The 17,485-nt window shown below is 35.0% G+C and overlaps 1 protein-coding gene across 5 annotated transcripts in view; it reads left to right on the top strand.

Annotated features, from left to right (window-relative positions):
* UBE2K (ubiquitin conjugating enzyme E2 K) overlaps positions 1 to 17,485 on the top strand; it is a 68,726-nt gene that overhangs the window by 40,110 nt on the left and 11,131 nt on the right. For 2 of the 5 annotated variants that reach the window (XM_077879162.1, XM_077879155.1), the window contains one exon: positions 9,105 to 9,187. The exons of 1 other annotated variant lie outside the window; for it this stretch is intronic. In XM_077879162.1, the coding sequence (XP_077735288.1) occupies positions 9,105 to 9,187 (83 nt within the window). Of the gene's footprint in view, positions 1 to 8,982; positions 9,020 to 9,104; positions 9,188 to 17,485 lie in introns of those variants that run through there. 2 more of the 5 variants (XR_013368814.1, XR_013368812.1) reach the window with 2 other exon arrangements.

Genomic DNA, 17,485 nt, shown 5'->3' with positions numbered 1-17,485 from the left:
TTTGTTTTTTTCGTTTGTTTGTTTGTTTTCTTTTAGGGAAGAGTATATTCTGAATTCATTCAATAGTTATTTGAGTACTATGTGCCAATGTAGTGATAAATAAGACTTACACTGTCCTTGCTTTCATGGAGCTCACATTCTAGCAGGAAAAAAATCATGAATAAATAATCGCAACAGAGAAATATTAAAAGAGGAAATGGAATGCCCTAGATCATGTATAACAAGAAGACCTAACCTAAACTTTCTCACTGAATAGCTTCCTTTATGTCTTTAATTTTGCTATTATCACTTTAGGCTAATTCAGCTTTATTATGTTCCTGTTTTGCCTATTAATTTAATCCATCTTTGCCATTCCTATTCATTCCTTGCAGTGCTGTTTTGTAAGTCTTCCTAAGGTGCAGTTTTGATGTTTTTCTTTCTTTGCTAATAAAGTCTAAACTCCTTAGCTGGGCATTTAAAACCTCCTACAGCCTGACCCAAGTTGTCCTTCGATCCTAATTTTTTACCACCTCTACCCAAAACATAGATCTCATTTTCCAGTCTAGACTATTTGCTGTTTGTAGATGTTGCTTACTATTTCATACTTTTCTCTCATTTTCACTGGAGTCATTATCTGTATCACTTAAAATTCTAGATTCTTTTTGAGTTCTAGGTAAAGTATCACCTTTCATGTTAAGCTGTATCCACTAAATTGTTCCTCTTCACTAACATTTTATATAATTTATATACAATTGCCTTTGTGAACAATGCAGAGGTTAGGTACACTGACTTCCCTGTGCCTTAGAAATCCACATATAACTTTTGACTCCCCAAAATCTTAACTACTAGTAGCCTATTGTCATCCAGAAACCTTACCAATAACAAAGTCAGTTAACATATATTTTGAAAAAAAAAAAACATATTTTGTATATATATTGTATACTTTATTTTTATAATAAAAGCTAGAGAAAAAAATACTAAAAACATAAAGAGGAAATCCATTTATAGTACTATACTGTATCAAAAAAAATCCATATATAAGTTGACCAATGCAGTTCAAACCCATACCGTTTGAGGGTCAACTATGGTACCAACTCAAGTACAATACCAATTAATGAGGTGAAGGATCATGTATTATACGTCTTTGCATTTTCTGTGGCTCCTTGAGTGTCCTTGAGCATCTGATAGCAGTGACTCAGAAAATGTTCTGGAATTCATTCAGTCTATTGGTTTTTTTCCCATTTAAGAATAGGCATAGTAATGGAAGTTCCAGGGTGCATTGGGATCATCTGTTGGTTGGAGTGTCTCTTATTCTGTATCTTATGTACATCTATTTTCTATAGTACCCATTTGATTTTTTTAAATTGTTGTAAAATACACATAACAGAAAATTTACCATTTTAACCATTTCTAACTGTGTCATTCAGTGGTATTGAATACAGTCATATGCAATCATCAGCACTATCCATCTCCAGAACTTTTTCATCTTACCTAATTAAACAGTAACTTCCCCTACTCCATGCCCCAGCTCTGTAACCATTGTTCTACTTTTTCTGTATGAATTTGATTACGTACCTCAATTAAGTGGAATCACACAATATTTGTCCTTTTGTATTTAGTTTATCCATATTACAGCATGTATCTGAATTTCATTCTTTTTTAAGGTTAAATTGTAGTCAGTGTTCATATATGCCATGTTATCCATCCAACCATCAAGGGGACATTTTGGTTGTTTACCTTTTTAGCTGGTTGATTCTTTTTTTCCTATTATAAAAGTAGTTTGGGGGCGCATGGGTGGCCCAGTCAGTTAAGCATCCGACTATTGATTTTGGCTCATGTCATGATCTCAGGGTCGTGGGGATCAAGTCTCCATGTTGGGCTCCTCCATGCTGGGCATGGAGCCTGCTTAAGATTCTCTCCCTTCCCACAGGAGATAATAAAATTACTTGTGCAAAGGTGGAAAAAAAAAAAAAGATTCTCTCCCTCTGTTCCTCTCTTCTCTTTCTAAAATAAATAAATATACATTTGAGGGGAAAAAATAGTTTGTGCTTTGATAGAAATTTGAGAGTTACATAGTGAATTATAAAAAAAAAGAGAACATTTTTCAACATGACATTTAGAGATGACCACTATTGATCTGTTACCTTGTATCTGTGACTTAATTTTTATCCTCCTCTTGGTTTCCCTCTACTGGATTCAGTCTAGGTTTCAGTGTTATCATTGGAATGAATACTCACTTGAGGATAGTTTAATTGTTTGAATACCATAAATTTAACAAAGGAAAATTTTAAATGATGGGACCCAGTGGGCACTACTTTTTTGATCCTGATAAGGAAGGAGTGAGGGCAAAATCTCTAAAACAGTGAATATGACTCCACTAAGAACAAGAGCAGTCCACCAAAGTTCAAATCTACTTCAGTCATTTAACTGGCTTTATATATATATTTCTTAGTGATCTCTATACCCAATGTAGAACTCAAACTCTGTATCCCAAGATCAAGAGCTGCATGCTCCAACTGAGCCAGCCAACACCCTGGCTTTATAATTTTAGGCAAGCTGTATCACTGCTGTGTGCCCTAGTTGCCCTATCTATAAAATCCTCGTTTAGGATTATAAAGATTAAAGGAATTAATCCATGGACAAATTATTACAATAATTCTATGAAACTTTTTTTCACATATTTAATATTTCCAAAATCAAGATATACCTTTCAGTGATGACGTGTCATAATTTAATTTGCAGTTTTTTTTCTTAGGGTACATAAAGTAATGGTGTATTAATTCATGGTATCTGAGATTTAATGAAATAGTAAAGCTTTTTTTTTCTTTAAATGATTTTATTTATTCATGAGACTCAGAGAGAGAGGCGGAGACATAGGCAGAGGGAGAAGCAGGCTCCCTGCAGGGAGACCCAAACGGTACTTAATCCGGTACTTAATCCCGGGACTCCAGGGTCACGACCTGAACCCAAGGCAGACACTCAACCACTGAGCCACCCAGGTGTCCCTGAAATAGTAATACTTATAACTGCCTATGTAGAGTAAGCATTATGTAAATATTAGCACTAACCAGTGACTACCACTCTAAAAGGTCCTTCCTTGAAGTAGTCTGTTGACTTCCTTCTGTGACATCATTTGAGAATACAGCATTGATACTTATATTTCCTGTATAAATTGAAATTCTTGTTCATTGCTGGTGAGAATGTAAAATGTTGGCGCTGTTTGGAACATAGGTTGATCAAAATGGTAAACATAGAGGGTTTTTTTTTTTTTTAAGATTTTATTTATTTATTCATGAGAGACACAGGCAGAGAGAGAGAGGCAGAGACATAGGCAGAGGGAGAAGCAGGCTCCATGCAGGGAGCCCAACATGGGACTCGATCCCAGGTCTCCAGGATCATGCCCTGGACTGAAGGCGGTGCTAAATCACTGAGCCACCCAGGCTGCCCCAACATAGAGTTACTTTTTGACCTATCAATTCTACTTGGTTATCTACCTAGTAGAAATGAAAACATGTCCACACAACAACTTGGTACACAAATGTTTATACTGGCAGTATTCATAATGGCCAAAAAGTGGAAATGACATAAATCTCCATCAACTGAATGGATAAAGTGTGGTAGATACATACCATGGAATATTATTTGGTTATAAAAACAAATGAAGTACTGATAATGTGGTATAAGATAGGTGAGCTTTGCAAACATCATGCTACATGAAAGGAGCCAGACACAAAAGGCCACATATTGTAAGATTTCATTTATATGAAACATTGGAAGAAGCAAATCCAGAGAGTCAAAAATTAGGTCAGTGGTTGCTTAACACTGGGGCTCTGTGAAGGAATGGGGAGTTACTGCTGATGGTTACACAGTTTGCTCTGTGAATATACTGAAAACCATCATGGAGTTGTGCACTTTATTTTTTTTTTATTTTTTTATTTTTTTATTTTTTTATTTTTATTTATTTATGATAGTTACAGAGAGAGAGAGAGGCAGAGACATAGGCAGAGGGAGAAGCAGGCTCCATGCACTGGGAGCCCGACGTGGGATTCGATCCCGGGTCTCCAGGATCGCGCCCTGGGCCAAAGGCAGGCGCCAAACCGCTGCGCCACCCAGGGATCCCGAGTTGTGCACTTTAAATGGATGAATTATGATCTCTCAGTGAAAGTGTTTAAACATTTCCCTTTGTAATCTTATATAGCTCCAAAGTGATTACATAGCCCTGGCTCTTTTTCAAGACTTGATATTTTATTTAATCAATTTTTTTTTCATTTGTTTTTTAAAAGGTGTTATTTATTTATTTATGAGAGACAGAGAGAGGCAGAGACACAGGCCTAGTGAGAAGCAGGCTCCCTGCGGGGAGCCTGGTGTAGGACTCAATCCCTTGTAATATAAAAATAGAACTGTTGCTCTTCAGGCCACTACTATCCTAATTCCAGACATTCCATATTGAGGTAGCTTCAAGATTTAGAAAAGTCTTCCTTTAATCATTCTAATGTGTCTCCCTCTGCCTTCAACTAATTAACCTTAGTTATAATTTAGTATTCTTTTAAATATGATATTCATCCCATTTATGGCATTAAGCTTTTGCAGTAAATGTTAATGAACATAATATAAATATATTCTAGATATGTATTACATTGATAAGAATTTTTACTGATTAGTAAATATAATGGAAAAGGTGGGGAGTATTTGTAAATTTCTTGTAAAGACATTGTGTTCATATATGTTTAGTATGTAGGCTCAAGTTTAATTTTAAGCTTCATGAGATAAAAGTATTGAAGGTAGTTGATTATATTCTCTTACTTCTGTGCAACTAAAATTGTACAAGATTGATTGAAACTTACATTGATAACAGTGGTCACAGAGTATTTCCTGTTTATTATTCTGTAGTATATTATTAACCTGAAGAGCAGAATGTTTGCTTCTAGACAGAGAAGATATATCTTTGAATATATCTGAATATAGCTGAATATAGCTGAATATATTTGAATATATCTGAATATAGCTGAATATAGTGTAGAAGGAATTTAATCAATGCATACAACCAGTTTTATTTCTAAGGTGAATTATAATAAACTATTAATGAAAAACTCATTAAAATAGGAAAACTGTAGCTCTATGATTTGTCCAGTATGTATTAGAGGTTAGGTTGTGAATTTTCCTGTTTTTTTTCTTGATATTATAAACGTAGTTGTATATGTCAAAAATTTTTTTTTAAGATTTTATTTATTTATGAAAGACACAGAAACAGAGACATAGGCAGAGGGAGAAGCAGGCTTCCTGAGGGGAGTCTGATGTGGGACTGACTCAGTCCCGGATCTCAGGATCACGCCCTGGGCCAAAGGCAGTGACTCAACCACTGAGCCACCCAGGCGTCCCTATATGTGAAATTGAGTATAAATACCATTTTTTAAAGATTTTTTAAAAAAGGTTTTATTTATTCATGAGAGACATAGAGAGTAAAGCAGAAACACAGGCAGAGGGCTCCCAGGGAGCCCAACGTGGGACTCGATCCTGGATCCCGGGGTCACGCCCCGAGCCAAAGGCAGTCGCTCAACCACTGAGCCACCCCAGGCGTCCCTAAATACCATTGCTAATAACTTTTAATGTATCTGCTCATCTGTATACACATATTTAAAATAGCAGTTTTTTTTGTACAATAAGTTTAGTTAAGGCTGGTTTAATATCATAACATCCTTGAGTTTTAAGGTTGAAACTGGAAATTCATGTGGGAGTGTGAGCTCACGTTACCGTGAAATAGTTCCTGAAATGTTTGAACTAAAGAGTGAATGAATAGGATATTGTCCTCCAGGAGGAGATAAGATTAGTGATGACCTCAGTATTGGTGTGCCAGTATAGATAATAATAGTCTCTTTCCTTCATTTTGGTCTGGTAACACTATGTACATGGTGTTAAGATTTATTTCTATTCCTTGAGTGCCCCTCAAAAGTAATGAGGTGTTCTGAAGTTACCCAGATGGCGCCATTAGTTTCATTTGTGAAAATAAGGAAGCTTGAATTATAATTAGTAAGTCGTCTTAATACTATATTTTGTACCTGTTTTTTAATCAATGTCAACTATGACTGAAGTAGGTTATAAATGTCATTGAATTCTTACTTACTCTTATGTTTCACCCCTTCCAAGTTTTTTTTTATTCTACATTTTTGTTGATATACAACAGAGGTGTTAGCACTATGAGAGAAAGTGACAAATACAGTAGATATTAATTGGGTTTGGAATAATAGGACAAAATTCTGAGACACATGTGGATACCACTAGTGATATTAAGGCTTGAGAAAGAGAAAGACGAAAAATCTAAGAAATGAGGTAGTTGATACAGAATAACAAAAGAGGAATGGGAGATAAAGAGTGGTTGATCACAGAAAAAACTAAGATAATTATATCTTATATCCATACTAGTGGATAATGGAGTGTCCTCTTGAAAATTTTTTTATTACATCATTTACAAGTTCAAAGGTGTCTATTCCTAAAACTATAGATTCATACAAAGTAACAAAGTAGTTTAAAAATTTTCTTGATCCTGCATATGTGCATATTTGTTTTCATATAGATCCTATAGAGATCATGTATTAAAAGACTGTTCTTTAAAAATCAAGACATCAAAAAAAATAAAATAAAATAAAAATCAAGACATCTTGGATCACTTGCATATCCCATAAACCTTCTAATGACTTAAGTAGTAATTTAAAATTCTTGGGGCCTCTAGCTGGCTCAGTCAGTGTAACATGTGCCTGTTTATCTCAGGGTTGTGAGTTGGAACCCCATGTTGAGTGTAGATGTTACTTAAAAAAACTTTTCAAAAAATGAAATAAAATTCTTTTTCCAATGTTGAAAAGATTAAACCAATTTTCTTTTTTTTTTTTTATTTTTTTATTTTTTAGGTTTTATTTATTTATTCATGAAAAGAGAGGCAGAGACATAGAGAGAGAAGCAGGCTCCCTGCAAGGGCATCATGCCCTGAGCCAAAGGCAAATGCTCAACCACTGAGCCTCCCAGCAGGCATCCCCGATTTTCATTTTAAAGTCACAAAATAAAAATAAAAATAAAAATAAAAATAAAAATAAAATAAAATAAAATAAATAAATAAATAAAATAAATAAAAAATAAATAAAAAATAAATAAAAATAAAAAATAAAAAAATAAAGTCACAAAATGCTGTAGTGTCCTTGAGTTACTGAGATTATGTCCTTGAGATTATGGCATATGGTTATTTTATATCTTTATGCTTTAAACTCAATGAATGGTAGAAATTAAGATATGGATATTGTGGTTATATCTGTTATGAAGAGATATTTGTTGTACATATGCCATTTTTGCCTTTCTTCGATCTGCTCTATATTTGAGAGGCATGCTGGTTAGCTGTGTAATAGGTTTGTTATAATGTTGATAGCATATTCATTGAGTGTGAGATACTTTAGATACTTGGGATGCTCTAGTAAGCAGGATATATACTCAGCCTTTTAGGGAAGGCCAGACATAAAAGGTAGAGATCATAGAAGTGTCACCAATATGATGACATAGGAAAATACAGGGTGCTATGAGAACAGATAGGAAGAAGTGATATGGAAACTAAAAATTGAAGGATTATTTAACCTCCTTAACTCCTTCGGGAGTTAACCCGAAGAGGGCATCAAGATGTGTTATTGAGAGAAGAAACAGATATAAAAGACCCAAGGCAAAAAAAAAAAAAAAGTTTTTTTTAAGATGATTTGAGATATAGGCTAGGGGTCAGTTTAAGGGTGCAGGCTTATATAAAGGGAATGAGCAGTCATTCAGGGGCCTTAAGTAGGGTAATAAGTCAGTTATACTTTAAAGTATCCTCTTGGTTTCAATGTCGAAAATGGATTGAAGGAAGCAGAACTGAAGGTATTAAAGTCTGTAAACTGTTCAGTAACCCAAGTATACAGTGATGGTCTTGTTTAATGAGTTGGTGATTCTGTGGATGAAGTGGATATCTTTGAAAGCAGTAAAATTATTCTAAGAATTAAAAAGGATCAAGGAATGAAAAAATTCCATCAATTTTAGGTGTTTTGAAGTAATTGGTAACTTGAAATGTTTTTTTAGCATATAAGTTAGTAATTAGGTAGGGAAGTAGTAACAGGTAGTATAGACAAATCGAGTCACAAGGAGTGAAAGCCATCTGCTTAGCTTCTTTCCATAAATGTCTTAGATTTGGAGCACATATTGACGAGTTAATTTTTGTAGAGTACTTACTTGACTTGGGGCACCTGGGTGGCTTAGTTGGTTAAGCATCTGACTTTCAGGTCTTAATCTCAGTATGGTGAGGTCAGGCCCTAATTGGGCTTCACGCTGGGCATGGAGCCTACTTTAAAAAAAAAAAAAAAAGGACATTGCTTGACTTGTAGTAATTAATCTATTAATTGTAAAGGAGTTTTGACTCAAATGACTGTTATATGTGTCAGATATAAAAATAATAGTAACAGGTTCCCCCCCAAAATAATAATTGTAATTGGTCCTTCAAACGCTCATAAGTAAGAACTGATGGACTCGATCAATTTCATTTCAAGGTGATCTGTTAGAGTTAGCATTTTCACTTTGTTGGCTTCTTATTCATCCATGCTAAGACAAATAGGTGATTAGAGACTTAGAATCTGAAATGATATTGTGTAAGTTTGCATGTTATTCTATTGCTAACTATTTGATTTTGGATAAATTTCTTAGACTCAAAGCCTCAGTCTCTCCTCAGTGCCAGTGCCTTTCAAATAAATTGTAAACACCTGGAATTGTTGGGTTTCTTTAGAGGTGGAGCATTTATTAAAAGGTTTAAAAAGAATTTATGTCATTGACAACATTCAGTTTACTGAATGCTTTGTCTTCCACGCCCCTCCCGTCAGCTAGGCAAAATGATGGTAATGTAAGTATGGACTTTTTTTTTAATCTGAGGTTTTCATTTTCTTGTAGTTATACTTGAATTATATGTGTTTTTGTTACTTAAAAACTCAAGTGTGTTTTATATTCTAGGTCCGGTTTATCACTAAAATATGGCATCCTAATATTAATCTGAGGTTTTCATTTTCTTGTAGTTATACTTGAATTATATGTGTTTTTGTTACTTAAAAACTCAAGTGTGCTTTATATTCTAGGTCCGGTTTATCACTAAAATATGGCATCCTAATATTAGTTCCGTCACAGGGGCTATTTGTTTGGATATCCTGAAAGATCAATGGTAAGAGATTTTGAATTCACCTTCTTCCCTCTCAATCAATTCCAAGGCTATATTTAGAATGTTACACATGTAATTGCCTCAGAACATAAGCATATATTATACTTTCTCTTATTTGGGCTGTGATTTTAAAACTTTATGACATCTCTTAAGTGCATATTCAAAAATGTGTTGGGATGTGTGGGAGCCGCAGTTGGTTAAGCGTCTGACTCTTGGTTTCAACTCAGGTCACAATCTCAGAGTCATAGCCCCAGCCCCACTTTGAGTCCCAAGATAAGCTCAGAGTCTGCTTGAGATTCTCTCTACCTCTTCCTTTACCCCTGCCATCACCTCTGCATGCGCACTTGGACTCACGATCTCTCTCAATAAATAATCTTTTTTTTTTTTTTTTTGAAGTGTGTTAGAATTGAGATCACAGTGATTTACATAGTGACTTATTAGGTAATGTCAGATGCTAGCTTTATATTTTGAAAAGTCTTGATTTCATTTGTGGTAAGTTTGGTTCTTTGCGATCTCTGGAAGATACTTGTGAAAGATTAAAAAAATTAAGTATTGAAGTAATCAGCTCTGATTTGGATGGAATATAGGCAACAAAAATCTTAAAAGTTATGTTAAGTGAGCTTAGTCAAGGTTCTCAAATTCAAAGAAACGAGTACCTATCTTTGTAAGTGATATCTTTATTTGCATAACACTTTATAGTGCTTTCAACATGTTTTGTCTGATTTGCTGTTAGTAGCAGAGTGTTTGGGAGTTCCTACCCTGGAGCCATTAAGTTCAAATCCTCACTCTGCTATTAACTCAGCTGTGGTCTTGAGCAAATTACCTAGACTTTGTGCCTTAGTGTCCTCATCTCACAAGATGGGGTTAAAACCTACTTCATAGGATATTAAAAGGATTAAGTGAATTGTTTTATGTAATTTTCTTAGAGTAAAGCCTGGCATATTCTAACAGTATAACTATAAAAAACTAAGACAAGAAGTATATAACAGGACATCAGAATGGGCAAAAACACTAATAAGCTATGTGTTTGATTTGTTAAGAAAGGGAAAGAATGGAACCTGAACAAAGGGAAACAGGAATGACATATAATGTTTGTGTGATTTGGTTTATTTAGTCTGGATAAACAGACAAGAACTCTTGATATGGTTTTGCTTTTCCATTCTAATAGAACATCTGAGTAAAGCCTCCTCCCTCGGATCATCTCTTGGGGTCTGATTTCGTGATCTGTAGTCCATACCCTTAAACATTGAATAGTGTGGAATAGACCTTGTTTTATTCTGTCACTCTTTTATTTATTTTTTATTTTTTTATTTTATTCATTTATTTATTTTTATTTATGATAGTCACAGAGAGAGAGAGAAAGAGAGAGAGAGAAGCAGAGACACAGGCAGAGAGAGAAGCAGGCTCCATGCACTGGGAGCCCGATGTGGGATTCGATCCCGGGTCTCCAGGATTGCGCCCTGGTCCAAAGGCAGGCGCCAAACTGCTGCGCCACCCAGGGATCCCTCTTTTATTTATTTTAAAATCTGTACAGTAGCTATACTGAATAATTTTAAGATTTTTATTTAAATTAAGTTCATTAACATATAATGTATTACTGGTTTCAGAGGTATAGAGGTCAGTGATTCGTCAGCCTTATATAATGCCCAATGTTCATTACATCACATGCCCTCCTTAGTGTCCATCATCCAGTTACCCCATCCCTCCATCTTCCTCCTCTCCATCGACTGTCAGTTTGTTTCCTTTGATTGAGAGTCTCTTATGATTTGTCTCCCTCTCTGATTTCATCTTTTATTTTTTCCTTTCTTCCGCTATGATCCTGTTTTGTTTCTTGAATTCCACATCTGAGTGAGATCATGTAATTGTCTTTCTCTGACTTATTTTGCTTTGCATAATATACTCCAGTTCCATCCATGTCATGGTAAATGAAAGATTTCATTTTTTAAAATTGATGGCTGAATAGTAGTATACACAAACACACACACCACATCTTCTTTATCTACTCATCTGTTGATGGACATGATGGCTGTTGTGGAAATTGCTGCTATGTGCACATGCCCCTTCAGCTCACTACATTTGTATCTTTTGGTAAATATCCAGTAGTGCAATTGCTCGGTCGTAGGGTAGCTCTATTTTCCATTTTTTGAGGAACCTCCATACTTTTTTCCAGAGTGGGTATACCAGTTTGCATTCCCACCAACAGTGTAAGAAGGTTCCCCTTTCTTCACATCCTCACCAACATCTGTCTTTTATTTACTTATTAATTTTAGCCATTGTGGTCAGCGTGAGGTGGTATCTCATTGTGGTTTTGATTTGTATTTCCCTGATGCCGAGTGATGTTGAGTATTTTTTCATCTGTTGGCCATTTGTATGTCTTTTTAGGAGAAATGTCTTTTCATGTTTTCTGCCCATTTCTTGATTAGATTCTGTCATTCTTTTATTTTGTGACTTTTCACATTTTGTAGGCCTCAGTGTTTTTATCCATAAAGTTATCTCAGAGTCCTCTTAGAGTAGATTGGTCATTCAGTGATACTAATGAATTTTTGCAGACATTGTACTTCTTTCTTTCACCTGGTTTCTGGGACATTAGTTCTTCTATTCTCCCCCTTTCTGTGCCTATTCCCTGGACTCCTTAACTATTTCCTCCCTCGTTTCTAGGAGCTTTGCAAATGAGAATACCTTGGGCCTCTCTTTACTTCTGCTGCTTTTCATCTGTACTCACTTCCTTGGTATACTCATCTGATTTTAAATACCAGCAACTCATAAATTTATCTTTCTTGAACTCCAGACTCATATTCTCATGTCTGCTTAACCATCTCTACTTTAATATGTGTGTAGTAGACATCTCAAACATGTTGAAAACTGAATTGATGTTCCCCCAACCCAAAACCTGTATCACTTCATCTAAGTTATTGGCAGCTACATTCTTGCATTTGTTCTGGTCAAAACCTCATCATGATCCTTGGTTCTTATTTCTCTGGTACCCTGTACTCTGTTTATAAATCTGTTGGTAAAACCTCCAAAATTTTATTAGCAGTTTCACTATTACTACCTGGCCCGAGTCACATTACCTCTTTCCTGGATGATTACTGTAGCCTGCCTCTCTGCTTCTGATTTTACCCTACTCAGCAGTTCTCGGCAGCCAGAATGATACTTATCTCTCTGCTCCTCCTGACATCCCCTTTTAAAAACAAATAAAGCTCCAGACTAAAATTTTCCACTGACTTCCCTTTTTGTTCAGAATTAAGCCAGCAGTAACCGCACTTCTGATTATCTCCCTATAGACAGTTGAAAGATTATGGTATATTATGTAGAAAGAGAACTTGGCACTTTTGTACAGAAACACTTTTTGTCAACTGTCCCATTTCCTTAGGCTGGTGTGAAATAGCTGAATTTAATCTCATTTCATATTTATATAATTGTAATATTTAAAAATGTCAAAGACACATTGGATAAAAATAGGTGACATTAGGTATACATGGATATCTAATACCCTAAGCTGCCTCCCACCAGATTTATTGAGGTATAATTGGCAGTGGTTATTCATGTTTATTTAGCTTCAGAGCTGGAATTTGGTAAAGAAAACTACAGGATAATAATATTCAGAAAAATAAGGGATGCCTGGATGGCTCAGTCGTTGAGCGTCTGCCTTTGGCTCAGGGCATGATCGTGGGATCCTGGAATCAGGTCCCACATCGGGTTCCCCACGGGGAATCTACTTCTCTCTGTATCTCTCCTGAATAAATAAATAGAATATTTTTTAAAAAGAAAATAAATTGAATAAACATTGAGTAATTTCTAGGTGTACTAGAAAAAATTTGTCTTGGTCTTTTGTTAATACATGTAGATGGTGAGTTACCTTTAATGTTTAACAACTCTATGTTAGTATGGTTTATTTTTTTAACTCCACAATGTGTCCTATGTAGAAACTATTTTCTGATGTTTTTCCACTGACAACCTATTATGACTATAGGTGTCTATTTACCTGGGGAAATAGAAGAAAACGACTACACATAAAAATTGTACTTAAATGTGGGCAGCCCGGGTGGCTCAGTGGTTTAGCGCCACCTGCAGCCCAGGGCGTGATCCTGAAGACCTGGGATTGAGTCCCACGTCGGGCTCTCTACATGGAGCTTACTTCTGCCTCTGCCTATATCTGCCTCTCTTCTCTGTGTCTCTCATGAATAAATAAAATCTTTTAAAAAAATTGTACTTAAGTGATATTGTCCTTCTAAAAGACATGAACAGGCATTAAGAGAATACCTAGATGGTTGATAAGCAGTGCTTAGCATTATTAGTCATCAGGGAGATGCAAATTAAAATTACAATTAGATACTACTACACACTTATAAATAGTTCTCGTGCTCTGATGGTAGGAATGTGGTTCAACCACTCAACCTGCAGTATCCACCAAAGCTAAATATGTACCTTTGATATGGCCTAGCAATTCCACTCCTAGGTCTCTATGCAAGAGAGATGAATGCATTTGTCCACTAAAAGACTTGTACAAGAGTATTTATAGCACGTTTAATCAATAACCCAAATGTCTATCAATAAGAAAATGGATACTAATGGAATAATTATACAATGAAATGCTACACAGCAGTTTAAAAAAAAAAGCACATTAACATGAACAACATGGATAATTCTCACAGACATGCTGAGTGACCAAAGCCAGACACAAAGAAGCATATATTGTATGATTCTGTTACCAAATTCAAAATAAGCCAAAACTAATTTATGATGATTGAAAGCCCTACTGAGTCTGTGTGCATAAATATTTAATTAGTCCTCTTAACTGTTTATTGAGATCTGAGCAAAATTAATTTACTGAAGATAGGTTTGCAAGGTACATCATCCACTGACTATTAAAATTAGCTGACACATTTTGAAATTTTACATTCTTATTTGCCTGTTAGGATTTGTTTTTTCCACACAATCCTAAAAATCTCAGTGTATTATGAATTTAGTCAGTACTACGTAAAAAGAACAGTAAATGTAGTGAAAGATTGTATTTTCACTTGTATACTTTTTCACATTACTAAATTTAGATTTAAAAATTAATGTAGAGCAGTCAAAAAATACGCACATTTCTTTACACTATCAAAGATGCTATATTACAGTATTTAAAGCCAGAAGACTAGGTTTTAATTTGATAATAATTTTATTACAACTGGTTATTAATTTTTTGTCCAGCTTTTTAAAACTTTGCATTTAGGGTATTTTTTCCCTCTAGCATCTAGTATTTATTTATTTATTTATTCATTTTACCTGCACCCACTCTTAAAGTGTGTGTGTGTGTGTGTGTGTGTTTTAAGGGAGGGGTGCAGAAGGAGAGGGAGAGGGGAGAGAATTCTATGCAGACTCCACACCCAGTGCAGAGCCCAACATGGGGCTTGATCTCACAATCCTGAGATCATGACTTGAGCCAAAATCAAGAGTCCTACACTTAACCAGCTGAGTCCATTTTTTGTTTTTATTGAAGTGTAGTTGACATACAATATTAGTTTCAGGTTTCATTTAGGTATCTTTTAGCCAACTAATTTTTTTTTAAGATTTTATTTATTTATTCATGAGGGACACAGAGAGAAGCAGAGACACAGAGGGGAAAAGCAGGCGCCACGCTGAGCCACCCATGGATCCCACCAACTAATTCTTAATAGCTGATAAATACCTCCCCTAATATTTCATTATGAAAAATTTTAAGCATACAAAAAAAACATAACTTTTTCTCATTGAGATTGTTATGAATCAAATCTAAGATTTTTTTTTTCTTCCATATTGAGAGCAAAGTGTCCCTTTCAGCATTCATCTTTAGGTCCTTAGTTTCTGATTTTTTGAAGTTGTAAGTCCAGGAATTTATAATAGTTTGTGTATTCTAAATTAAGACACTATAAATAAAGGAAGTAGAAAGTATTTATAATAAGAATTTACAAATCTGTAAGGGAAGAGCTTCTCACTTTAAAAAATGTTTTTTATACTGTAAAATATATATGACACAATTTATCATCTTAGTTTTTTTAATTGACATATATAACATGAAATCTTAACTGTTTCAAGTAAGTGGTAAGTGTACAGATGAGTATTATTAAGTATATTCATAGTGTGCTACTAGTTTCTAGGACTTAATTTTTTTAAAGCAGTACTAGGTTCACAGCAAAATTGAGAAGAAGGTATAGAAATTTCCCATATACATATGCATAGCCTCCTCCATTATCAACATCTTCTATCAGAATGGTAAATTTGTTGCAGCTGATGAATCTGCATTGACATCTCTCAGTCACCCAAAGTCCTTTTGTCTATATTATGATTCACTCTTGGTATTGTCTATTCTGTGCATTTGAACAAGTGTATGATGACATGTATCCATCATTGTGTACAGAGTATTTTCAGCACTCTAAAAATGTGCTCTGTGCTCTCTTCATCCTTCTACCCTACTCCCTTCCACCTTTTCATCTTTTGAACCTGAATCTATACCTTTTAAATAATAACTTCCCATTTCTCTCACCCTCCAACCTATGACAACCACCATTCTACTTTCTGTCTCTCTAAATTTGACTTTTCTCAGTACTTCGTGAATCATAGTATTCCTGGCTTCACTTAACATAATGTCATCAGGTTTCATTCACATTGCAGCATGTGTCTGATTTGTCTTCCTTTTTTAAGGCTGAATAATATTCCATTGTGTGTATGTATATACCACATTTTGTTCATGGGTTGATGGAAATTAGTTACTTCTACCTTCTGGCTATTGTGAATAATGCTTGTTATGAACATGGGTGTACAAATATCTGAGTCCCTGCTTTCAGTTATTTTGGATATGTACCTAGAAGTGGAATTGTTAGATCATGTAGTAATTCTATGTTTAATTTTTTTGGAGAATTGCTATACTGTTTTCTGTAATTGTTCCATGCATAAGGATTCCAATGACTCCACATCTTCACCATCAGCTGTTGTTTTTGTTTTGTTAACATCCTAACAGATGTGAGGTAGTATTTCATTATTTGATTTGTTTCCCTAAGGGTTAGTGATACTAAGCATCTTTTCATGCACTTATCAGGTAATTTGTATATCTTCTCTGGAGAAATGTTTGTTCAGGTCCTTTCTTATTTTTTAATTGGGTTTTGTTGTTGAGTGATAGGAGTTATATATTTCAGAGATTAACCCTTTATCAGATACATGATTGGCATATATTTTCTCACATTCTCTGGCGTGCTTTTCATTTTATCCTTTGCATAGGAGGTTTTTCTGTCTACATAGTTAATTTTGGTATTAGACCAATTTCCCTGTTTTTTCTTTTGTTGCCTGTGCTTTTGATGTTCTATCCAAGAACTCATTGTCAACTCCAGTGTCATGAAGCCTTCCCCTGTGTTTTCTTTTAAGAGTTGGATAATTTGGGACAGCCCAGGTAGCTTAGCGGTTTAGCGCCGTCTTTATAGCCCAGGGCATGATCCTGAAGACCCGGGATCAAGTTTCATGTTGGGCTCCCTGCGTGGAGCTGCTTCTCCCTCTGCCTGTGTCTGCTCTCTCTCTCTCTCTTTCTCTCTCTTCTCTTTCTCTCTCTTCTCTCTCATGAATAATAAATAAAATCTTTAAAAAAAGAGAGAGTTGTATAATTTTAGCTTTTGCACTTGGGTCTTTGATCCATTTTCACTTAATTTTTATGTATGTGTAAAACAAGGATCCAAATTCATGCTTTTGAGGGCTCAAGTTTTAAAAATATTTTGGCTTATTGAGATATAATATATAAAGCTATGTAGTGTTATTAGGTTTTGCTCAGATTTGTGAGATTTAAATAGCTTTTATTTTATGTTTTCTTATTTTTATTGCAACTTAAAATTATTGTGAGTTTTTTTTTTTTTTTAAGATTTTATTTACTCATCTCACTGAGTATGCATGAGTGAGGGGAGGGACAGAGGGAGAAGCAGACCTCCCACTGATCAGGGAGCCAGATGTGGGGCTCCATTCCAGATCCCAGGATCATGACTTGAGCCAAAAGCAGATGCTTAAAAAAAAAAAAAAAAAAAAAAAAAAACAAAAGCAGATGCTTAACAGAAGGAGCCACCCAGGTGCCCCAAATTATTGTTGGTTTAATAATTGTTTTAGTATGAAATACTTCCTTGAAGGGTGCCTGGGTGTCTTGTTTTAAGTGTCTGCCTGCTTCTCCCTCTCCCTCCACCTGCCACTCCCCCTGCTTTTGTGTGTGCCTGTGCGCACTCTGTCAAATAAAATCTTAAAAAAAAAAAAAAAAAAAAAACCTTCCTTGAATGAAGATTTTTTAGTATTCAGATAAATTTCCTT

Source organism: Canis aureus, chromosome 2 (assembly GCF_053574225.1).
Source record: "Canis aureus isolate CA01 chromosome 2, VMU_Caureus_v.1.0, whole genome shotgun sequence".
NCBI lineage: Eukaryota > Metazoa > Chordata > Mammalia > Carnivora > Canidae > Canis > Canis aureus.
This window is presented reverse-complemented; position numbering and strand designations above follow the sequence as displayed.